The sequence below is a fragment of the Oryza brachyantha genome, chromosome 1, assembly GCF_000231095.2.
Source record: "Oryza brachyantha chromosome 1, ObraRS2, whole genome shotgun sequence".
NCBI lineage: Eukaryota > Viridiplantae > Streptophyta > Magnoliopsida > Poales > Poaceae > Oryza > Oryza brachyantha.
In genome coordinates this window covers 22,327,491-22,352,494 of record NC_023163.2, presented here as the reverse complement: position 1 = coordinate 22,352,494, position 25,004 = coordinate 22,327,491, and the positions used below count along the sequence as shown (strand labels likewise).

The following is a 25,004-nucleotide window of genomic DNA, read 5'->3' as shown; positions in this document are numbered from 1 at the left end:
TTGTATGGCAATATGTTCCGTAAGTTCCAGGTGATTAGTGCTCGTTATTTTGTGAGCTCGTCAATTAAACATGCTATGTATAGAGATGGATGCACTAAACACCCTTTAACTGAGGAATGCAAAAATCATCTCCCTTGTGCCGATGGAATGATGGCAGAGCTTCCGCAATTTGATTTTTGAGCAGGTAAGGGGTGGTAAGACCCTCCCTGTGGATGTAATGATTCGCTCAGGGCGTCCATGATGTCCAAATCTCGGTCTGTTACTATGGGCATCGCTTTGTTTAATGAACTTATACACCCAGTTGAGTTGGGGAAAGGGAAAGCCAGAAGGGGTCTCTGTTTGATTGTCTCAGGAGACAACGCATCAGTCATCGCACATCTGCACATGGGGGAAGCCAGGAAGAGCAGCAGCAACCATGGAATCTCATCCTGTGAACGCTTGGTCATTGGCCGTCCAAGCTAATGTAAGCATGCATTAGCGATGATGGAATGGACCCCTCCTCCGAACTTGGGTTAGCAGCAAGGAAAAAAGGCTTTCCTGACCGGCCGTAGATCAGTATCAAGTATCGACCTTTTTTTTCTTCGCTTATGCTTATATTTAAAATTTGAATTTTTGATCTTAAATGTGAAGTTAATTTTGAGATTTTCTTATTACAGTTTATTTTTCAGTCTTGTCTTTTAGATCATCGTGAACACGTATATAAAAGTTTTATTCGTAAAGTATTTTCTGTTTGTAAGTATGTTGTTTGCTTTTTTTTCCCCTTCAAAATGTAAAAACATGACCCTATGGCTTGTACTGGGTAGTCCTTATGGTCAATCTACTGTCATTTTGAAAATGGTATTTGACTAAGGGGTGCTTGGATTGAGAAAATTTTTGGAAGAAGTGTCACGTCAAATGTTTGACCGGATATCAGAAGGGGTTTTCGGACACGAATGAAAAAACGAATTTCACGGCTAGCCTGGAAACCGCGAGACGAATCTTTTGAGCCCAATTAATCCATCATTAGCACATGTTGGTTACGGTAGCACTTATGGCTAATCATTGACTAATTAGGTTCAAAAGATTCGTCTCAATATTTCTTTCATAACTGTGCAATTAGTTTTTTGATTCATCTATGTTTAATACTTTATTTAGGTATTCAAAAATTCGATGCGATGTTTTTGAAAAAAAAAATGGGAACTAAACGAGGCCCAACACGTACTGGTAGTTTTCAGGCTTTCAGCTAGATGTTTTTACAGGTTCTGATTTTCTGGAACCATGAAGTGGAACGCGCCTAAGAACATTTCTTCAGGTCGAGTCCTTGATAAAATCACAGCTGCGACTTTCCGAATCCTGAAGATGTCAAGAAAATTATTTGTTTTGAGAGTCTTCTTGAGAACTTCAGATTGTGTTCTGTTTTTACGATTTCAGAGAACAAAAGTATATTGTTTTTTCTTATATAATCCTTGTAGGTTGAAATGGACGGCACGCCACATTACCGCGGTGGTTGCACATCGCGGCCATCATTCGTCGGGGTGGTTAATTTTCTTACCTTCTGCATCCACATCTTTTTTTTTTCCAGCTGCTCGTACTAACCAGTAGCTAGAGAAATGTGAAATAAGCTCTAATAGCAGTAGCAGCAAGTACGAATCCACGAGCAGATAGATTTGAACGAACAAGATACAAGTTTCTGTAACCTGTTCCTTACCCGTGACAAATCTCTATTATCTGTTACTGAAACAGTACACGTTTCTGCCTGTTTTATACTCCAAAGAAAGTCGTTGCATGCGTGCGTCCGTGGGCGCACGTTCTGGTAATAAACATGTCGCTGCTGACCTGCTGTGCTGTTGTTGTACATGGGGATTGTTGCAGGAATGGCATAACAGGCGCATATAATCAGGATATCGATCCTAAAATATAAATATTTATAATATATAAATCTTGTTTTAAAATATAATTATTTTAGCATTATTCACAATAATATTTATTGCATCGATCACTTCTTGTTCATAACTTTTTCTATTTTATCTCAACGCATACCCCCACACCCTTATTCATTTCACATATTAAAGAAAACTATAATATTTTTTAATTTTAATCTCTACTAAATAATCTAAATATACTTATATTTTTTTAGGATCTAGTATCTTTTTAGATTTGAGAGTTCAGAGTTCAACATAGGGAATGTGTTGATGGTCATGATGCCGTTTCAGGATTTCCTTAGCTGGCAAGGCGTACGTACAAGCACGATTGATCTCACCAAACTGTCTGTGCGAGCTGGAAATCATTACTGCTAACGAGTCTGCGAATAATAACAGATAATTAAGAATCTGAATCGATGACTCGTTGTACAGTTATGTGCAATTGATCGTGCTTTCCTCACGTTGGGGCATCCATGGCAATTGGAACACTGTCGCTAGCTACAGTTGATCAATGCTTGATCTTGCATGCGTTACGTCTGATAGGATAGCTCTTCCAGTTGTTGCAAGCAACGGGCTGGACGGTCATAGTCATACACCTTTTCCATCGAAGAGTTCTCAGTTTTTGTTTTTGAATAGACCATGATGGTTTGGGCCAGCTCAACCAATTTCGTCGGATATTGGTAAACAGATTTCCCTCCTTATATTTTAATTTGTTTCAGAGACACGGTGCACAAATAACAAAATTAAATAAGTGGATCGATCTGCTGTATCTTCGCATGTTGCCCAAGAGAACAACCGCTCGCCCCCGGCTGGTCACCCAGGCGTCAGCTATGCTGTAATTTTCGCTTGGATCAGGGGTGTGAAACTGGCTAAAAAAAATGTTGCTGTCATGGGACTTAACTATCACGCAGGTGTAGCATCACAGAATTCTACACAAAGCTACCTCACCTGCATCTGAATAAGTTGGTAGTAGTTGGTACTAGGAGTATCTCTGTACGAGGATGAAACTATGAACCGAAGAAAAAGCACCAGATGAATACTGCTACCACTACTCTATATCGATTGATGTCTGCATCGCTGTTGCATGCACGGCGTACGTACGTATACCGGTACACGTAACACCGATACTGAAGTACATTGAGCATTTGAGCTGGTAGTAGTGCCACGCACATTGCCGCTGTGTCCAGTGTGCGTGCTTCGCCGAAAGCTATCGAGTTGTTTTTTTCTCTTTCTATGGATCGCCCAAATGACGACACGCTGCCTAACTGTCGGCCAGGTGGCTCCCACGCGCATGTCAGCCTTGCTAACCACCTGCCAAATCCGCCCTCTCGTGTAAAAGGCGGAAGAGAAAAACAAGATCAAAATCGAGGGTTTACCTGCGCTAACCCAAACTCTGATTTCGCATCCCGTCGATTATTATTCCGGAATCCGCTGCCGCCACCTTTCCCCCACCCCCGCCCCATCGCCGTCGCGCGCCCCCCCTCGGCTTTTAGACCCTCGCCGTCCTCACCGGCCGCCACCTTCCTCGACCCTCAGCCTCGCCTTTCGCCCACCGGCCCTTTTGGAAATGTCGCACCACGCGGGCGGCGCGCTGGTGGTGGTGAGGTGGTGACCCGACCGCACGTTGGTGGTGGCCCGGCGGGCGGGCGGGCGGGGCGGACGAACGGAACAGTTCCGCCTCGCGTCGCGCACCGAGATTGATTGATTATTCGCCATTTCTTTTCTCTCTCTGGGGGAGTCGAGCCTGGTTGGCTTCCCAGCACCACCACCACCTCCTCTCCTCTTCTCTCCTGTCGAGCCGCTGTGCCCTGTGCTCTCCTCTCCCGTCGCGTCGCGTCGCGTCGCCCTCGACGGTTCCACCACCCGCGGGGAGCCGCGGACCCCGCCGCCGCCGCCGCCGCCGTGCGCGGATCGCGCCGACGCGAGGCGATCGGCGAGCGGGCCCCGGCGGGGGGAGGAGATCGCCCGTCGGCGCCCCAGGCCCCGCCGAGCCGCGTCTCCTCCCGTCCGATCGCGGGGCGCTTTCCGGGGCTTCAGTGTGCGCCAGTTCTCTCGAGAAGAGCGGGCGCGATTGCGGCATATGAGACATGGTTGGTGTCTGCTCCTATCCCCTTACTTGTTGACGCTTGCTGTTTTTATTTTGTTCTGTTCCCGCAGCGATGCGATGTGCTGCGCGTGTCGGCGTGCGGTTTGTTGTCTACTTCTATCGCGCTTTTGTTTTTGGCTGGGTTTGGGGTGGAGAGAATTCGTGTGGTTTTGGAGCTCGTGTTTGGGGCACAGGGAAAGTTAACTGGATTATAATGGATTTGTTGGCCTTTTGCGGAATTTTGGATATTCCATTTTCGGTGCGTACGAATTCATCGTGTTCTTTTAGGAAACATGGATAAACTAAATCCTAGGAGCTAAACCGTAGCAACAAGAAGCTCCTTTCTGGTTATTATACTTTGCAGGAATTACGAGCGATAAGTATGCCTGGAGCCCTGGATACGCTCTAGCTTAACATTTAGCCATTTCACTTGTACCCAACTCAGTTGAACTTGTGTGCTCGATACGAGGCATACGGATTGGAGTTCAGTCTTCCATGGGAGATTAGCTGAATTTTGGAGGGAACTTTTTTGCTTCTGGCATAGTTTAATTGAATGAAGGCAGATGGGATGAAGTACTACAGATCGTATAAACTACTATGTGTGAATTCATCAGTTGATCATATGTCAAAGAATCCATACTGGAAACTAGAATCATATCATTCTCTTACGAACTATATGGGATAATTCTAAATGTATGCAAAACTAGTGAAGCTGAGACAAAATTTACGCAATGCAAAAACTGAACTAAATGCTATAATCCTCTTCTGGCAGTACATTATTCTAATGCCAACGTATAGCCAGATGTTAAATTTCAAGTCACACTATTCTCCAGCTTCTTTAGTTCATTTTTTTAATTTCAAGTATACCTTTTATCTCCATTACAGAGAATACCATGCCTGCTCTGGTTTCCTTCAAAGCAAACAAAACCAGTGACCTTTTGAATTTCTTCTATAGATACTTTCCAACTTCAATGAGTTTTGGTATTACACTATAGTAGTATCCGAGTAAGGTTATACAATTTCATTCTATTTCCTCAACATTGTTAATGACTCAGTTCTTAGATTTGCTTTAGGCATATCGATTTAGGAATCAGTCTTGTAGATACCCACTGCTGTTTGGTGTCTATTGGAGTGCTAAGTTTAGGTAAAATTGATCACGTATGATACTCTTATAGTCTTGTTAATCCATTTTGCAATTTGCATGCCATTTCAGTTTGTTTGAACTCTGATTTATTTGCTTGGCACAAATGCAGGCTTCCATGTTAAACATAGTTATAGGCTCTCATGTCTGGGTGGAAGATAAAGATTCAGCTTGGATTGATGGTGAGGTCTTCCGGATTGAGGGTAAAAATGCCCATGTTCGCACGACCAAGGGAAAAACGGTATGTGTTGAGTTGTAATTTTATATTACATTCTAGTTTTGAGTGTCCATGGCTTTTGGTCCAAAGTACGCAACTTAAATTTTCTGCATGTGTCACCTCTAGTTTTTACCTAAGCAAGTATCTTTTTTTTTTTGACATAGAACTAAGCAAGTATTTACCGCTGTGTTTATTTAGAGGAAAATAGTTGTAGGAAACTTGCAGCCACAAGGTAATAAGTTGTATCAAGAAGGCTGATGAAGTGTTGAACCATTTGACAATCTGTTTACATTTACGACTTGTAATATCCTTTCTAAAATCATCCAAAGTGGTTGATGTCTAACTCTATCCCATTGCACATTTTGTAGCTTCTCGGAGCAGAAAAATGCATTAGCTACCATTGTTTAATTTGTGACTTTTTAGCTCTACCTTTGTATAAATGATTCAAGAACATGAATACAACGAGGAGTGTATATTGATGTGCTTGATAAGACTTTTATCAGTATGACATTACCTATGGTGCTCAGTTTGTATAGATGCTGTTTTTTGTACGTAAATGGTAATTGTTGTTTTTGCCCTCTAGGTTATTGCAAATGTATCTGACATACATCCTAAAGACACAGAAGCACCACCGGATGGAGTTGATGACATGACAAGGTTATCATACTTGCATGAACCTGGTGTTTTAGATAATCTGGCTGTCAGATATGCAAGAAATCTAATTTATGTGAGTGATCATTTAATCCTGATGTCAAGAGAAATACTGTTAGCACAAGTCCATTGTTTTTCCCATAATGATATTCTCTTGATTTCCAGACCTACACCGGCAATATACTGATTGCCATAAATCCATTCCAAAGATTGCCTAATCTTGTTGATGTTCGAACTATGGAAAAATACAAAGGTGCAAATCTTGGGGATCTAGATCCTCATGTATTTGCAATAGCTGATGTCTCTTACAGGTGAATGTCTATACTACTAACATTGCATGTTATTGCTAACCTACAGTTTGGAAGTGCTCCTTCTATATTGATGGAACCATTTTGTGTTCATCTGAATAAGGAAACAGGCAAATGATGAATGAAGGGAGGAACAATTCCATTTTGGTCAGTGGCGAAAGTGGAGCTGGTAAGACTGAAACAACGAAACTGCTCATGCGATATCTTGCATTTTTGGGTGGACGATCTGGAACCGGAGGAAGGACGGTTGAACAGCAAGTTTTAGAAGTAAGTTGGAAAGATTCTGTACCTCTTTAATACATCTTTCTGATAGCACTGGAGTTCCATTAGTTCAAATATATAAAGTGTTTCCAATGTATCAATTTCAGTTTCTTTTTTCTTTTTTGTCGTTTGCTTTCTCACTTCTGTTTTGGATTCAGTCTAACCCAGTCCTTGAAGCTTTTGGGAATGCGAAAACTGTTCGGAACAATAATTCAAGGTACGCCTATCATAATATGGAAACCAAGTGGTACTATGATATGTGTTGTATACATCATAATCAGAAGTGTGAAAGAGCGACAGAGTTTATTACAGTATTAATCACGAATAACTGTGTATTGCTACAGATAAACATGCTGCAAAAGCAACAATAACTATTTTCTGAACATATTCTGATTATTACTGCTTGATCTTGTATAGATTATTTCAGGGAGATCTTACAATATGGAACGCTTTTGTTTCGAAATAAACTCTCGATAAAATACTTGGACTCAGTTGGTCATATGGTATTGCCATTATGTACCAAGTAAATACTTATGCTAGAACCTAGAACTGTTTTGAAAAAAAAAACAAAAGTTCGATGGCCGTCGATGTTAATTTTTTGCAAAATCTTTGAAGTGGTCCCACCTGCCAGTATTCAAAGCAACAGTTTTTTCCTAGAAGAATACCAAAGAAAAACCTGTTTTGGCACTGGTCTCATTTGAGTCAGCAGGCATCAAGGATAAACATATAACTATTCAGGCTCTCATTGTGTATATCAGAATTAACTGATTCTATTTTTTATTCACAACTTTGATCTCACCACAGACAGTAAATAATGAACTATTAACTTTATTAGTTTATCCCTGCGGTCTTGTTCATACTATGGTTATGTGATACTCACAGAAATGTTAATTTTTCTTAACATACTGAAGTCGATTTGGTAAGTTCGTTGAAATCCAATTTGACACAAGTGGGAAGATATCTGGCGCTGCTATTAGAACTTACTTGCTTGAGAGATCTCGAGTCTGCCAAATCAACAGTCCAGAGAGGAATTACCATTGCTTTTACTTCCTCTGTGCTGCACCACCAGAGGTATTTTTTTTTCTGTTTGTGGTCTCAGTCTGCTACATTGAATCTTCTTTTCAAAACGGCTACATGTGCTACTTTTTATGCCATAATTGTGGTTGCAGGATATAAAAAGGTATAAGCTGGGGGACCCATCTTCATTTCACTACCTCAATCAGTCGTCTTGCATTAGAGTTGATGGTATCAATGATGCTGAGGAGTATCTTATAACTAGAAATGCTATGGATACAGTTGGCATCACTGAACATGAACAGGTTTTAAAATCCTTCTCCTTTCAGCAATGAATGGTCTCCTTTCAGCAATGAATTGTTCTACGGGGGATGCATTTTTTTCAAATGACATTTTTTTACAGGAAGCTATATTCCGGGTTGTTGCTGCTGTGCTGCATCTCGGAAATATTAATTTCGCGAAGGGGAGAGAGGTAGATTCATCTGTTATAAAGGATGACAAATCTAGATTCCATCTTAATACAGCCGCAGAGCTCTTGATGTATGCCTGATGTTTTAAGCTCTTCACTTCTTTTTGTAATTTTAGTGCCATCTTTTACAGTATTTAAGTATCTACAATCTACAATACATTGTGGAATGCTCATTACAGGTGTGACTGTAAGAAGTTGGAGAATGCCTTGATAAAAAGGGAAATAAATACACCAGAAGGAGTGATTACTACTACAGTTGGTCCTAGTTCTGCTACGGTTAGCAGGGATGGCTTAGCAAAACAAATATACTCTCGATTATTTGACTGGTAATAGACTTGACTAGGGACAACTCATTCCATACTTCAGCTTTGTACCTATCCTTTCTAACTATGTACATTTGCATTATTGCAGGCTTGTTAACAGAATTAATGCATCGATAGGGCAAGACCCAAATTCGGACAAATTGATTGGGGTACTTGACATATATGGCTTTGAAAGTTTTAAAACTAACAGGTAAGTAGCTAGTTCCAGTAATAATAGTTCATTTATACTATTGAAGGCATTGTATGAATTTGCTAAGTCCTTTTCTTGTATACTGCTGCTTTGCAGTTTTGAACAATTGTGCATCAATTTCACAAATGAAAAACTTCAGCAACATTTTAACCAGGTACCTGTATAACTCATCGTTTTAGTAGACTGTTCTTCTGTTTCTTCCTGTGCCAAGCAACGACTGGTGCTTGTTTTTGCAGAATGTATTCAAAATGGAGCAGGAGGAGTATACAAGGGAGCAGATTAACTGGAGTTACATAGAGTTTGTAGATAACCAAGACGTACTTGATTTGATTGAGAAGGTATTGGTTAACCATAGGATTCTATTCAGATCTTGTTTTCCACAAGTGCTGCTGCAATTAGGACCCTCTTATGATCTAATGAGTAAACCCAGCCTAGAAAATAGCTGGGTTGAATCGATAGTTTGTGGGGAGGGTAAAATAGAGAATGGGAAGAACCTATATGTTTCTTTGCCAACCCTCTTAGTAGATGGCAGCTCCTTTATGGAGTTAAGTAACCAATAGATAAAATATGCAGCTTATGAAGCTAACAATAATGTTGCTGCAACATATAAGATAGATGGCTAAGTAACTTGCTAATCCCCAACTTAGCTAGACTATGTTCTGCTCATCTGCTGTTACTCATTTCTTCCTTTGTGTCAGATATACAGGTCCATATAGGCAGGTGTGTACCTTGATACATATATAGAAACTGTGCTGTTGCCATATGTTAACAGTTGCCTCCCGTTTCCAATGAGCCAAATAAATGCCATTGGCTGAGGAAAAAAAATGTAAAAGCCTATCTACATTGGATTGCTTGAGTCTTTTCAGCTAAGATTCTGCTTAAGTAAAAGACTACTCATGTTAGACTTTGAGCCTGAAGTGACTTGGGGGCCTGTGCTAACTTGAATACGATCGGTATTCTGGAATTGTACATTTTTTTTTAACTTTAGGGGGCGGGGCCAGCCATAGTGAATTAGTGATGTAAACTGATTTCAGCACAATATGTTTAGACAAAATGCCATAATGAATATTAAGATTGATTTGACTTAAGGCCTCAAAGTTCCATATTATACACAAGTATTATGCTAATCTAGTAATCTTATCTTCCTTTGAGTCAATCAGTATTGAATAAAACCAACATAAGCTAAGGGAAAACATTGTTCTATCCGAACTTGAGCTCATGTCAAGTCCAGTAGTACATTACCATACTTAATTGCTACAACGCCCTACATTACCATGTCTGTGTTCCTGTTGCACATTACCATCACCTATTTTATCTTTTATGTTCTAATATTTAGTTATCATGTTTCTGTGTCCAGAAACCAGGTGGCATTATCGCACTTCTTGATGAAGCTTGGTAAATTCCCATTCTTTTGTTTTTCTCTGCATGTTCCATTTCTACCGGAACATATCAAGAAAAAAGTGCATATATGTATTATTGCGCTGGTGCATGCATGATGTAGAGAAGGGAATTTTGGTTAATTGTTTAGTTAGAATAATATATGTTCGTGTTGTGGATTGCCCCTTCCTATTCTTCATAATCTGTTAAGTGGATGGACACCTGATGTCCATTCCCAAGTAACACATGTCATTCTTGTTTTACTTAGGGGTGTGCCTTTTTTTTGTACCGCATGACATTTCTAATGTTTCTGATCTATATTTTTTCCTTTTCTTTTGTTCTATATCAACCAGCATGTTCCCAAAGTCAACACATGAGACATTTTCTCAGAAGCTGTATGAAAAGTTCAAGAATCACAAAAGATTTACCAAGCCAAAACTTTCTCGTACTGCATTTACAATCCAACATTATGCGGGAGATGTAAGCATTTTCACAGTATATTGCTCTTATCTTTATTCATAAATTTGCCTGAGAACATCCACTTTGTAAATATATTTCCAGGTGATATATCAATCTGATCATTTTCTGGACAAAAACAAAGATTATGTGGTAGCAGAACATCAGGAATTATTGAATGCATCCAGTTGCTCCTTTGTATCCACGCTATTCCCTCCAGCATCAGAAGAGAACACAAAATCATCGAAGTCCTCAATAGCCACTCGATTTAAGGTAACTCCAAGCTGCATTAGACTTGTTTATTATGTCACTATTTTATACTATGCGGGTTATGAATTGTTAAATGTGTTTCCTATTAACGGTAGAAACTTAAATATTTTTAGTGGACCCTTAAAGAGCTTGTAATCTGAAGTTATTTTGTTTCCATACCATGTTATTAAACTTATATCACATTACCAAACTAGTGATACACATTCAGTTACATTATCCCTGTCATGTTGCTAAATTTTTTAGGTAAAACAGCATGGGAGAACCTCACTGCGACATGATAGTAAACTGATGTGTTGACATACCACATAATCAATATATTTTTCTGCTATAGTCTTCTATTCCAGAAAATTCATGGTAGGATTTAGCAGAAAGGACCTAAGCTGATTCCAAATACAACTTTAGGGATCTTATAGACACATAAGTAGAATAACAATTGTAGTTTTGAGTAAAGAGTGGGAACTATTGCGGCATATAATTCTCCTTAGCTGTATCAAGGCGTTAATGTAGAAACATCTCTCATTTGATTGAGTTTATTTTCCAGGTGCAACTTCATGAGCTCATGGAGACGTTGAGCTCTACAGAACCTCATTACATTAGATGTGTAAAACCAAATAGTGTTCTTAAGCCTGCTATTTTTGAAAACACAAATGTTCTACAGCAACTTCGATGTTCGGTAAGTAGATATTGTATTACTTTTTCTGTAATTCGGGAGTACAGTTTCATGATGCCTCTTGATAATTGTTTTTCATCCTTTAAGGGTGTTCTTGAAGCAATTAGAATCAGCTGTGCTGGATATCCCACGAGGAAATTATTTCATGATTTTCTTCATCGCTTTCGCATTCTTGCTCCTGAAATTGTGAAAGAGAAGTGAGTACCATTCCTCAACAATTTATTAGCTTCATTTTATCTAATAGTTTTTAACCTGTCATTTCTGGCATGTATTAATAAATGGGGCACATGCTTTCTTGTAGAAACGATGAAAAGGCCACCTGCCAAAAGGTTTTGGATAAAATGGGGCTGCAGGGTTACCAGGTGAAATATGTTTCACCAACCATCACATGCATTTATTGTATGGTTGCCATAGGCATGAGCCCATATGACATGTACCGTCAAGTTTCCCCTCCGTGTCTTCACAAAACAGGATGTATGCATAGGTTAGATTGTGTTCCAACCAAGAAACTGAAAGCTTTTTAGTTTGTATTCCAACAAACTGGGTTGTTGTATGTGGATGACAAATTATAAACAACATACGAAAAGAATAAAATACTGAGTTCACCAGAAAGGGCTAGAGCTACCCAGGGTGGGTTGAACTACTGAAGTATGGGGTTTACTTCTGATGGGGTTTGATGTGGTTGGTAGCAGCTATGGATTTGTTGAAGAGTCTAGGAATGATTTTGGACCTTTTCATTGGTCCACTGCCATTTAGCAGTTCTCTATGAGTTATATTTTTCTTTCCTGATATGACCTAATACTAGGATTATATTATTGCTAACATATCAGAAGGTTCTGGCTTAACTCATTGCAAGAAGATGATTCACAATGGATGTTGTCCTTTTGGTTGATTGTGTTTAGTATCTAGGAAAATCTAATGCTTTTGAAGTTTTCTTAGTCAGTCCTGTAATGTTCTAAAATTAATTGCAACCAACAGATCGGAAGAACCAAAGTATTCCTGAGAGCTGGTCAAATGGCTGAATTAGATGCTAGAAGAACAGAGGTGCGGAATAATGCAGCAAGAGGTGTTCAGAGTCAGTTTCGTACTTATGTTGCTCGTGAGCAGTTCCTGATACTGCGTGATTCATCTGTTTGCTTGCAATCCTTTGTTAGAGGTAAAGTAGTTTTTAGATGACATCTGCAATGTATTTGTGCATTACTCCCTCTCGTTTTTTATGATTGATGCCGTTGATTTTTGCACATACATTTGGCCATTTGTCTTGTTCGATTTTTAAAGGCAATATGCTTAATGATATAAAAAATCACAATAAAATAAATAATAATTACATTTTTTTAATAAGACGATGGTCAAACGTAGGTCCAAAAATCAACATCAAACATAAAAACCATATGGGGTATATCAATGGATCTGTATACATGTATTGAGAACTCATCTTCTGATTGCAGCAAGACTGGCTTGTAAACTGCATGAATGCCTGAGACGACAAGCAGCAGCAATAAAAATTCAGAAAAATATCCGCTGTTATTTTGCATGGAGAACTTATTCTCAACTGCGCATGTCAGCCACTACATTGCAGACAGGGTTAAGGACCATGGCAGCTCTCAAGGAATTCATGTTCAGAAAGCAAAACAAAGCCACTACCCATATCCAAGTAAGCTAGCTATTGTTGTGTGCATTTCATATTTTCATTGTTACTTTCCTTATTCAACTGTATATGGCCACCAAGTTCCTGGTAGTATGTGCCATTCATCTTCATTTGCTTATGTTTGGACCATCATTTGCCTGCAGACCCAGTGGCGTCGTCACAGAGATAACTCAAACTATCTAAAACTGAAGAGAGCAGCATTGACTTATCAATGTGCTTGGAGAAGAAAGGTTGCCAGACGGGAGCTGAGACAGCTCAGAATGGTAAATGAGCACATTTTGATTTGTAACTGATGGATTATTGTTTTTTTTTCTTTTTGTAAAGCATCATTTCTTGTGCGCAAATACTCTAGGCTGCAAGAGATACACAAGCTCTTAAGGTGGCAAAAGAGAAATTGGAGGAACGCGTGGAGGAGCTAACAAACCGGTTGGGCCTGGAAAAGAAATTAAGGGTCAATACCTGGTCTTGAATACAATGAAATTACTGCAGATATGGTGCAACTGCACTGACTTATGTTGGCTCTGCAAGTTGTATCCATATTGACATAGAAACTATTGGTCATGCATGTGTATTTGATTTGCAGACAGATATGGAGAAGTCCAAAGCAGCAGAAGTTTCTAAATTGCAGGCTGCTCTTCATGAAATGGAGCAGCGAATGGAAGAAGTCGCAGCAATGCAGGAAAAAGAATCAGCTAAAAAGGCTGTTGAGGAAGCTCTTGAGAAAGAAAGAGAAAGGATCAGTTCATTAACTTCTGAAATTGATGGACTCAAAGTACGTTGAACCCCTAGGAAGGGTTGCTATTAACACTTGATAAAGTGATTAGCAGTTAGCAATTTACTGTTGTATGTATGCTCAAGTTAAACGTCGTCTGCAGCGTACACTTGGAATTTTTCTAGAACCAATCATGATGTTCATTGTGTGTTTTAGCTTAGCGCATTTAGTCATGGTATGAAATATTTTGGTAACTGGTGTGTGCTCTATTATCACAGGCACTTCTAGTAGCAGAGAAGGAGGAAAATGATTTAACTAAGAAAGCACATGCTAATGCTCAAGAAAGAAATGAAGAATTGAACAAAAAAGTTGAGGATGCAGATGGAAACATCAAACAGCTTAGCGATACTGTTCAGAGGTTTGCCTTATTCTTTTCTTAATTGCCTGAGTGTTCAGTAATGTTCCTGTTTCTTTTTTGACCAAAAGTATTATTCTTGTTGATTGTGGAAGGTATACCAGAAAATAGTTGACTAGAACACACATCCTCCCAAAATGAAAAGATCAGCATTCATAACTCTACAATCTACATTCTAATGCCTTCACATAAGAAACATAAACATTCATGTTCATACATAAGATGGTGCACGTTTATGTTTCTTGTAGTTCTTGAAACACCTAAATGTCACTCAAATTCTCAGCACTTATCTCATTTGATCCACTGGATCTCACTGCACCTCCTCCCTCCATCTCTTCTTGCCTCCCTAGAAAAGTATTCCCTCCATTTCAAAATATAGGGTATATTTTGTTTCAACATGACAAGGAGTTGACCAAAGTTTATTGTATAGGATATAATTTTTATGAAAAAATTGGTGTTATTATATTCAAATTCGAAAATACTTATGATTATACTTTTGTGTCATGTAATGATATATTAATAAAGTTATCTTTGATCAAACCCTTGTCCTAACAAAACAAAATACATCATATATTTTGAAATGGAGAGAGTACTTTTTTTTTCTCGAAAATGCAGGAAAGCTGCATTTCATTTCATTAAGGGGAAAAGAAATAGTACAACACAAAAAACACACAAACAAGTTAACTTAGCTGCCTAGACTTGCCGTCCTACTGAGGAGCGTTTGAAGAGCAGTAGCTCCTGCAACACACCAAAGATAACCTTCATTTTCTACCACTTGTAAGACCGTCGTAACTCTAGGGCTCGCAACATTGAAGACACAGTCATTGTGGTGCTTCCAAATTTCCCAAGCCACTAGAGTCACCAAAGAGTTAATCCCCTTTCGCTTCTCCTTCGGCCGATTCTTGGTCACTTGGCTCCACCACCTTAGGAAGCGATCGGTAGGGGGCTGAGGCGCAACCTCGGCTAAACCCAGCCTTAGGAAAATTGCAGTCCAGACTTGGCGAGAAAAGACACATGAGATCAAAATGTGTTGGAAGGATTCATCACTTTGGTCACAAAGGGGACAGCTAACTGAGTGTTGCAGCCCCCTCTTAGCCAGACAATTGGCTGTCCAACACCTATTATTAATAGCCAACCAAATGAAGAACTTACAGCAGTGGGGAGCCCAACACTGCAAATGCGTTTCCAAGGAGCAAAACTGATCGAACCCAGGAAATAGGCTTCATAGGTAGATTTACAAGTGTAACTACCATCTGTGACGAATTTCCACACATGCTGATCTTGGACATTATGAGCCAGCACCACCTCTTCTACTAGCTCGCTCCCAAATGGCCAGGTATTCAGTAAGGACCTGAACCGAAAGCCCCCCTCCTATCTGTCAAAGCTTGTGCCACCGTACGTTGTTCTCTTGCCCTTTTAGGGATTAAAACAATGAGATTGGGAGCTAATTCAGCAACTGTCTTCCCTTGCAGCCATCGATCACTCCAAAACTTGGTATTTTCTCTATTTCCAACTATTGTTTTGACAGCCACTTTAAAAAAGGAGTGGACGTTTTTAGGCACCTTAAAGGATAAACCTGCTCAAGGCCTAGAAGAGTCCATTTTTTGAAGCCAAAGCCACCTCATGCGCAGAGCCCACCCCATCTTTTCAAGATTAAGAATACCAAGTCCTCCCAAAGACAGGGGCCAACACACTTGATCCCAAGAAACCAAGCAGCTTCCTCCATTTGCATTATCACTTCCTTTCCATAAGAAACCCTGGTTGTGATAGTAAATTCAATACATGCCCATGTTGTGTGAAACCCACAATCTGCTAATTTGGTAGTTTACCACTTCTGACACTAATTTCTGGGCATTTTGTTTGACTTGTGCCAGATCTAGAAAGTATATTTGCTGGCATATTTTTTTATAACTATATTGAACAATCAGATGCCTCTTTAGATGATCTGAGTGTAATTAATGTTAATTCAGAAATTCATGGGGTGCCTTTGCTCCCATTGTTCCCTTAGATTCATCTGTGCCACTGACAATTTTCTGTAATTGACAGGGACCTTTTCGACTCTAATTGCATTCAAATAAACTTTGTTCTTTTTTCCAACACAGATTAGAGGAGACTATACAAGAAAGGGAGGCCCTTTTGCTAGCGGAAAAACAGGAAAAGGAAGAAGCTAGTGCTGTAATAGCTGAATCCCAAGCAAGAAGCAAAGAGCTTGCAAGCAAGCTTGAAGATGCTGAGAAACAAATCGAGCTGCTGCAGGAAACAGCTCAAAGGTTAGTCCCAGAAAGTTCTTGTGAGCTCATATTCTATTATTTGATCATAAATCTCTTTTCACCTTCCTCTATTATGATGTCTGATAGCTTGCAACCTATTTCTAATACAGATTTGAGGAGGGCATGCAAAATTTGCAATCTTCAATGACTATTGAAAAGCAACAACATGAGGAAACTGTGGCACAACTAGCTGAAGCAAGAGCTAAAATTGATGAACTCCTGAGAGAAGTCGGGGATACTGATGAAAAATCTACTCAACTTGAGACTACTGTGCAAAGGTTTTTAGGTTCTTTACAAGCTATCTAACCATTGCTCGACATGTGTGGAGACTTTCTTTTCTATCAATCATGAAGCCCTTTTCTTTTGCAACCCTATATACTTAACAAAATATGTTCTACATCTCGATAAAAGTTATTTCTTCATTTTGTGAACATAGGCTTGAAGAAAGTTTAACAGAGAAGGATGCTTTATTGACTACGGAAAGGCTAGAAACTGAAGCAACTAAGAAATTACTTGGTGAAGCACAGGATAAAAATGAGGAACTACTCAAGAAAATTGAAGATGCTGAGAAAAGCATTGCTCACTACCACGACACCACCCAAAGGTCTGCTGTTTGATGTTCACATTGCCTTTTTTAATACTCTAGGACAGTTCATTTCTGATTTATTATTTTCTAGTCACCCAAATTCTGGTTACTAATTTTGTGCTTTACTAATATCTTGGTGTTGGAGAGCACCTCTATCAGTATACATTGACTTGTTCCCATTGATTCAGACTTGAGGAAAATGTGACAGCGGTAGAGAATACATTGAAATCTGAGAGACAGCACAATGATGCAATCATGAAACAACTAGCGGATACTCGGGTAGAAATCGGGGAGCTACAAAGAAACCTTGAAGATGCTGATAGGAGAAACAACCAGCTTCAAGATTCTTTTCAGAGGTTCCTTTCTTATCTTGGATTATTACTTGATTTTGTATTATCTTGCACCATAAATAGTGGTATCTGTCAATATTCTTCTCATTCTTCTTTCAAATTACATACATATAGTTAGCATACATCTAGCATAGGTGAGTATCCTTCTATCAGTGAGCAGTGGACCTCTCTGATTGGCTACATGAGATGCTTTTGCTCCAAGATCAACAACATTTGCAGAAAAGTTACAAGAAATCATGCAATATGTAAATCAGCAACTGAATTCTGCTGTAAAAATAAGGACACATAGGCGAAGGATATATAAATAACTAGGGAAGTTGTTGACATATTTAAAAGACCTCATTATATTTTCTCGATTAGAGGGTGATATGAACTACTTAATGTGATGACCGTAGTTCCTAGCTGTTGTATTTGGCAAGGCTACTGGTGCTTTAAGAAGGAGTTCAGCTTTTACTTTCTCAACACTTAGTCATGCCTAAGGGATTTCTGGCACATAGATAAAAAAAGATAGAAATAGACAAGATTGGATTATTGTTTAGGTGTAAGAGATCCAGAAAAGCTAGTAACTCAATCAGGACCATATCTTCTAATAAGATAATTAATCTGCTTCAGGATAAACTGTGCAGATTTGTTTCATTGGCAGTTTTATTATTAGCTTGTCAGACATGCTTGTTGAATCTAAATTTGCTATACCTTCAGTGTGGAAGATTTAAGTGTTTGGTTTAGATATCATTGATGCTGTTTTTAGGTAGTTGTGATGCTTTTTTATAATACTTCGTAGACTTGTCGAAGATGCTACCACAAGTGAGGCTTTATTGGTAGCTGAAAGGCAAGAAAACGAAGTAACCAAAAAAACACTAACTGAAGCTCTGGATCAAATTGAGGAATTTGTTAAAGAGGTTGAGTGTGCTAAAAACACTGTGTATCAGCTTCAAGATAACATACAAAGGTCCGTTTACTCCAAAACAGAAACCATTGATGAAACCTATTTGTGTGGCTTAAGTTTTTTCTTTTACTTTTTGTATCCATGGGCGTAGACTTGAACAAAGTGCATCTGCAAGAGAGGCAGATCTGCTAACAGAGCGTCAGGAAAAAGAGACAACATGCGAAGCACTAGCAGAAGCGCAAGCAAAGATCGAAGGATTACTGGAGGAAATTTCTTCTGCTAATAAAAAAATCAATCTACTTCAAAAATCTATAGAAAGGTTTGTTTTTTTGTCATGAAGGAATTGTTTTTTGTCTAAACTTTACTACCAGGAAGTTACTTTCATTTTCCTGCATCTTCAGAACATCTTGATGCATAGATTTTGTCAAAAAGAATGCAATGTTCCTGAAGTACTAAAGTGGGTCAATGGAAGTAAGCATTATGATATTTTATTTAAGTTATGCAATTGCTTAAAGTAGATCATGAGTGGTTAATTTTAGCTCGAGATGTAACACAGGAGATGCTAAGTAGGTTCGTATTCTGAATGGGTGTAACCTGGAAACCTTGAGTAGTGTAGCATCCAGCTTGACTATATAGTTTCTCCTCCATCGATTTTCGGCTGTTATAGTTTAATCCTGAACATAGGTTAGAAGAGGGGGCAACTACAACAGATGCTCTTTACTTAGCAGAAAGGCAAGAGCATGATCAAACCAAGAAAGCATTTTTTGAAGCTCAAGAAATAAATCAGCAATTACATAGGAAAGTTGAACAGGCCGAGAAAAACATAGAACAGCTTCGAGAAAACGTGGAAAGGTCTGTTTCTTGTTATTCTAACTTATTGGTAGCTTATCATAACTAGCAGCAAGTTCAAGATTACCGGAGTTCCCCTTTCTGTACTAACACTGATTTTCTTAATTCCATCAAGATTTGAAAAAGATGCAACAGCAAGAGAGTCTTTGCTGGTTATGACAAAGCAAAGCCATGATGACACCGTAAAAGAGCTACTTGAAGCTCATGAGAGAAACCAGGAATTAATGAACGGAGTAGAGGATTCAAATAAGAAAACTATACTGCTTGAGGATTCAGTAAAAAGGTTTAGTCTCTTCGCTTTCAAGTATTTGCAAGACTAAAAACTAATTATTAGTGATTGGTCAATTCTATTGCTAGAAGTTCTAGGATCTCCTTATCCTGCTTGACTGTCTCTCACCTTGTATGTGTGTTCTAAGTGTAATATCTTTCTTTGACCATAGACTTGAAGAAAGAATAGCGTACATAGATTCCTTATTGGCCATAGAAAGACGTGAAAACAATGAGACCAAGAAAGAATTAGCTGATGCTCAGAAAGAGATTGAGGAATTACTAGATGAAGTGCAAGACAACGTTGCAAGTATAGCAGGACGTGAGGACACAATAAGGAGGTCTGTTATCTCTCTCATAGGATCAAGCCATGCTTCTCTTACTGACTTTAGAGCACTAACCTTGTATTTTATCTTCAATGGCATAATGCTATGCCTTACTCCCGTTTCTTGTGCGGATAGACTTGAAGAAAATGTGGGAGCAAAGGAGTCTTTATTGCTAACTGAAAGAGAACAGAATGCTTCAGCCTTAAAATTGCTTGCTGAAGCGCATTTGAAAATTGATGAATTAATAAGGAAACTTGAAGACTCAGATAGAAAATCTGATGACCTTCAGAATACCATAAAAAGGTCAGGCAGAGTGCTTGTGTTAGTTGGGATCACACATGCCAAATTTGATTTGTTTTTCAATGCCAAAACTTGTGTTACATTGATGTTCTTATTCACATTCACAGGCTTGAAGAAGATTGCATTGCCAAGGAGGCTTTACTATCAACAGAAAAGCAAGCACATGAGGCAACAAAGATGGCTCTCACTGAAGCTTTGGAAAGGAACGAGGAATTCCTCAAAAAAAGTCATGATGATGATAAACATATACTTGAGCTTCAGTTTACTATACAGAGGTCCATTATATTTATCTTCGTGTTCTTATTTCAACATATATACTTACGCTGAGATCCTACTCGTTCAATTTTGCAGTTTCTATATTACCTATCTCTGATAGCTACTACCTACATCCCATATTATAGCTATTTCTAGCATTCAAATTTTGATCCATAATATGGCTACTTCACCTATCTTCTCATCCCAGACAATCACAACCATCTCTCATTTGATTTCTCCACCTACTTTCTAATCTCAATCAGTAACAACAATCTCTCATTAGTTTCACCCCATTCCTTAATTTCTTCAAAAGGACAACTGTAATATGGGATGGATGTAGTATTATCATTAAACATATGCCATTCCTCAAATATTTCTTCTACCAACACAGGCTTGAAGAAAATACAGCCACAAAAGAAAGTTTGTTGTTGAGAGAAAGGGAGCAAAATGATGCAACAGCGAAGGCACAGGTCGAAAGTCAAGAAAGAAATGAACAATTACTAAAGAAATTTGTGGATGTTGACAGGAAAATTGATCTTCTTCAAGATACCATAGAAAGGTACTTGACATGGTACTGCTTAATGTTTCGTTTGTGAGATTCTAATGTTTCGTATTTATATTTTCATCATGATTCAGGATCGGAGAAAATTCAACAACAAAGGATGCTTTGTTGCTATCAGAGAGAGAAGAGAAGGATGCAATTAAGAAAGAGCTTTTTGAAGCTGCAGAGAAAAATGAAGAGTTACTAGTGAGAATTGAAGACACTAACAAAAAAATTGAACATCTTCAGAACACCATAATCAAGTTTGTACCTCCACTAATGCTTTTTGGATACTTTATTACTCTAGACAATGCAAATTCATATTTTCTTTCATGCACTGCCAACTTATGATGTTTGATTTTGGTATTTAATATTATCAATTGTTTCTGGCACTCTAAATGATATTGTAATGGCATGCTTGCCAACAAAACAGGCTTGAAGAAGATATAGCAGCAAAAGATGTTTCTTTGGAAGTTGCAATGGAAGAAAATGACACGATCAGGAAATCTCTTGCTGAAGCTCAAGAGAGAAATGAAGAATTGCTCAGGAAAATTAGTGATAATGAGTACAGGATCCACTTACTCCAAGACACAGCACAAAAGTTAGTATCTGTATCTTGTATATTTTTCTCAACTGCTTGTGGTTCTGCTAAGAGACATAACTATTTATTTTATCTGCTATTTAATAAATCATTAGTCATTTCCAAAACTATATTACCTTCTTCTCTGAAACCAGGCTTCAAGTAGATGCCATTTCAAGGTTATCTTCCTTTGTCATGGAAAAACAAGAAAGCGATGCTACCAAGAGAGCTCTTACTGAAGCTCGTGAAAGAAATGAAGACCTACTGAAGAGGAATGAAGACCTCCTCAAAAGGAATGACGACTTGATTAGGAAAATTGAAGAGTCTGGCAAAACTATTAATCAACTTCAGGAGACCTTACAAAGGTGCATATGAATTTTGTATTTCTTTTGATCTATTTATCGTGATGTGACCAGGCTCTGTTCGCTAGCATTGTCAACTTCATTCAAATGACTCTTTTCCATCCTTCCGTAAACAGGCTGGAAGGAAAATCAGCTAACTTAGAAGCTGAGAACCAAGTTCTCCGTCAACAAGCAACTGCAACTCCACCATCTACAGCCAAGTCTTCAGCTTCACGATCAAAGATCACTAGAATTCATGTAATGTATCTTTGGTGAACCTATTTTACATATGCTTTGCAGGAAGGTTTGCAGCTCAAAACTGACTGTTTTATGTATTTACAGAGAAGCCCAGAGAATGGACATATTTTGAATGGTGACACAAGACAATCTGAAATGAAGCCCTCGATTGGCACATCAGAAACAATACCCACAATGGTGAGTTATATCAATTATATTGCTGCATATTGTTTCTGAATAATGTCTTAAAAAATAATTAAACCTGTGACTTTTCACTTGGTATTTGGTAATGCATTATAGGGCAAAGCGCCTGACTTGAATAATGAAAAATATGTTGAACAAGGAGAGAAACTACAGAAAGTACTTAATCAGAAATACCAGGTATTTTGCTAGTATTTATGCTTCATATGAATTGGAGTTTTGAGTCTTGAACTTATTTTTGTACTGACGTTTTCTTTTTCTTCCTAGTCTCAGAGTCAGCAGCCTCAGGACGATCAGCAGTCATTACTCACTTGTATATCACAATATCTTGGATTTTCTGGGAGCAAGCCTATTGCTGCTCTTCTTATATATCAATGTCTTTCTCATTGGAGATCATTTGAAGCAATGAAGACTGGTGTCTTTGACAGCATCCTACAGGCTATAAATTCAGCAACAGAGGTTCATCTTTAGCTTTCTCATTTAGTACTGATTTTCGTCAGAACTATAGAGAATCTTTATTTATCAAATTTCCTAGTTTACCACATCTAACATGTACATAAACTATAAAGAGGTAAGATTAGTATTAACAGTTACTGTGGAAACATTAAAATTTGGCAAAACATGAAAAAAACAAGGAAAATTAATCACATCACAATAACTTATGCAGTATATCTTCTTTAAAAAACAACAAATTCCAATCGCTCTAGCGTATGACAACATGCCCTGATGTTGGTTTGTCCTCCCTTGAAGGCCCAAAATGATATAAGAGCATTGGCCTATTGGTTATCCAACTTGTCTACGTTAACAGTTCTCCTCCAGCGATCATTCAAAACTACTAGGACAGCAATCTCAACCCCACAAAGGCGAAGATTTTCATCTGAGAGGATCTTTCAGGGAAGTCAAACTTCAAATGCAGGGCTTGCTTATCTCAGTGGCCAACAGGTTTCTGGAGCTGCTGGTTTACCCCAAGTTGAGGCAAAATATCCAGCCTTGCTCTTCAAGCAACAGCTTGTGGATCTAATTGAGAAGGTTTATGGAATGATAAGTGATAGTGTGAAGAAGGAGCTAAATCCATTGCTTGAATTGTGTATCCAGGTAACTGCCACATGCTCCTTTTTTTGGTAAAAAAGAGTGAAGCCAATTGAAAGAAGACTAAATTTGATTTCCTCAGGATCCACGAACTTCTCACTCGAGTCTAGCAAAAGGCCATACAAATGGCTTGGGGCAACAGAACCAGCTTGGACATTGGTTGGGCATTGTAAAAGTCCTCACCAACTATTTGGATGTCCTGAGGGCAAACCATGTAGGTGACCATTTTTATGAACAAATAGCATCGATTGGCAGAAGGCTCTGAATGCACTTTGACTTGTTTGGTTGAATTTGCAGGTTCCATCAATTTTGGTGCAAAAACTATTTGTTCAGATATTTTCACTGATTGATGTTCAACTTTTTAATAGGTAAACATGTTGTCCTAATGTTTGGTCTTGACATATGTGCAAGTTTCTAATCCCTGTTCCTGCTGTGATAGACTCCTTTTGCGGCGTGAGTGTTGTTCATTTAGCAATGGGGAATATGTGAAAGTTGGACTAACTGAACTAAAACATTGGTCGGACAATGCTACTCGAGAGGTTATTCACTTCCCAGTTTTTATATCGATTTTCCGAAGCTATTGCCTTATGTGTTTCGTCTGATACAGTTTGCAGGTTCAGCCTGGGATTCACTGAAGCATATTAGACAGGCTGTTGATTTCTTGGTGCGTATTCTTTGGAATGAATGTTTCTTTTCCTTTTACAATTAAAACTTGATGCTCAATACCGTTTTAATCACAAACGCATGACATGAACTCCTCTTTCATCAGGTGATTTCCCTCAAACCAATGAGGACGCTGAAGGAGATACGTACTGATGTGTGCCCTGTAAGTATTCTATTGACTAAGATTCCTCCACATGCAATCCTTGCTCTATAAGTTGTCCTAATGTTTTTAGGATCTCTTCAGGCCCTCAGCATACAACAGCTAGAGCGCATAGTTGGTATGTACTGGGATGACATCAATGGTTCAAACACTATCTCAGCAGAGGTTAGACGATGAACTTCATTAATTATGCACTATATGATCCTGTGGTCTTGCCCCTAATTTTGCTTGTTTTCATTCACAAATAAATCATTTACTGATTAGTGATTTTTGTTCTATCGACAGTTCACATCAAGCTTGAAAAGTGCAGTACGTGAGGAATCAAATACAGTCACAACCTTTTCCATACTTCTAGATGATGATTCATGGTTAGCTGTTTGTTACATTTGAATATATTAATAGCTTTTCAGTTTAGGACCACGATTCTGATGACTCATAGTTTTACTTGCTTAATTCCTTAATGCAGCATACCTTTTTCACTTGATGACATCACAAAGACAATGCCAATCATTGAGGTAGCTGATGATTTGCTACCTTATGTTCATGAAAACCCAAGCTTTGCGTTTTTATTGCAAAGGGGGAATAGTTAACTTTTTTCACCATGGAATCTTGCAAGTTGTGGATAAATCAGTTGTTCCTATCCGTAGGGTAGGGTGTACAGTTCGCATAATTCATTTTATACCAGATAGCAGGCCATTGGAGAGTAGATTGCTAGGAGAGGTTATAGTTTTCTGGTTTTTATTGATTTGTTCGTTGATTGTATATTCGTGTTCAATTTTTCCTCGGTGTTTTTCTTTTCAAAAATTTTGGGCTTGTATACTAAGAGGCCAAGAGGCAAAATGCCCTTGTGTAAGCATAGCACTACGAGGCTTTGTTGTAATTAGCGAAGCTGTACATGTGTTGTAAATCATTAAAGAAAATGAATCGCATCTCTGCCAGTATAGAATAATGGTTGTGGTTGGCTGGTTGGTTTTTTAGATATACATCGTTCATT

The 25,004-nt window shown here is 38.6% G+C and overlaps 1 protein-coding gene across 5 annotated transcripts; it reads left to right on the top strand.

Moving 5' to 3' along the window:
* The first annotated feature begins 3,636 nt into the window (after nt 1–3,636).
* Nucleotides 3,637–25,004, top strand: LOC102710346 (myosin-17-like). 5 transcript variants are annotated; one of them, XM_040519977.1, is made up of 53 exons: nt 3,637–3,991; nt 5,241–5,369; nt 5,929–6,072; nt 6,162–6,307; nt 6,415–6,571; nt 6,724–6,782; nt 7,477–7,636; nt 7,735–7,884; nt 7,983–8,119; nt 8,228–8,374; nt 8,460–8,561; nt 8,658–8,715; nt 8,798–8,899; nt 9,919–9,956; nt 10,292–10,418; nt 10,500–10,667; nt 11,206–11,337; nt 11,422–11,531; nt 11,636–11,696; nt 12,313–12,490; nt 12,783–12,988; nt 13,126–13,245; nt 13,335–13,433; nt 13,566–13,754; nt 13,973–14,112; nt 16,212–16,379; nt 16,490–16,657; nt 16,816–16,983; nt 17,154–17,321; nt 18,097–18,264; nt 18,353–18,520; nt 18,886–19,053; nt 19,166–19,333; nt 19,491–19,658; nt 19,779–19,946; nt 20,051–20,218; nt 20,590–20,757; nt 20,835–21,002; nt 21,173–21,340; nt 21,475–21,684; nt 21,798–21,918; nt 22,003–22,095; nt 22,198–22,278; nt 22,366–22,557; nt 22,849–23,193; nt 23,270–23,401; nt 23,485–23,555; nt 23,627–23,726; nt 23,795–23,851; nt 23,957–24,013; nt 24,095–24,175; nt 24,296–24,378; nt 24,477–25,004. In XM_040519977.1, exons 1-53 carry the CDS (start codon nt 3,989–3,991, stop codon nt 24,598–24,600), a joined length of 7,161 nt encoding a protein of 2,386 aa, XP_040375911.1. In that variant the 5' UTR covers nt 3,637–3,988; the 3' UTR covers nt 24,601–25,004. The 5 variants fall into 5 exon arrangements, with proteins under 5 accessions (XP_040375911.1, XP_040375912.1, XP_040375910.1 ...); XM_040519978.1 differs by lacking the exon at nt 3,637–3,991 and having other exon boundaries at nt 5,235–5,369; nt 22,372–22,557; XM_040519976.1 differs by lacking the exon at nt 3,637–3,991 and having other exon boundaries at nt 5,235–5,369.

Excerpts from the sequence above, each read along its gene's own strand:
- LOC102710346 (XM_040519976.1), top strand. The coding sequence starts at position 5,235 with ATGCAGGCTTCCATGTTAAACATAGTTATAGGCTCTCATGTCTGGGTG. Across the intron at positions 11,338-11,421 it reads TACAGCAACTTCGATGTTCG|GGTGTTCTTGAAGCAATTAG; the intron begins GTAAGTAGATAT and ends TCATCCTTTAAG. Across the intron at positions 20,758-20,834 it reads CTTCAAGATACCATAGAAAG|GATCGGAGAAAATTCAACAA; the intron begins GTACTTGACATG and ends ATCATGATTCAG.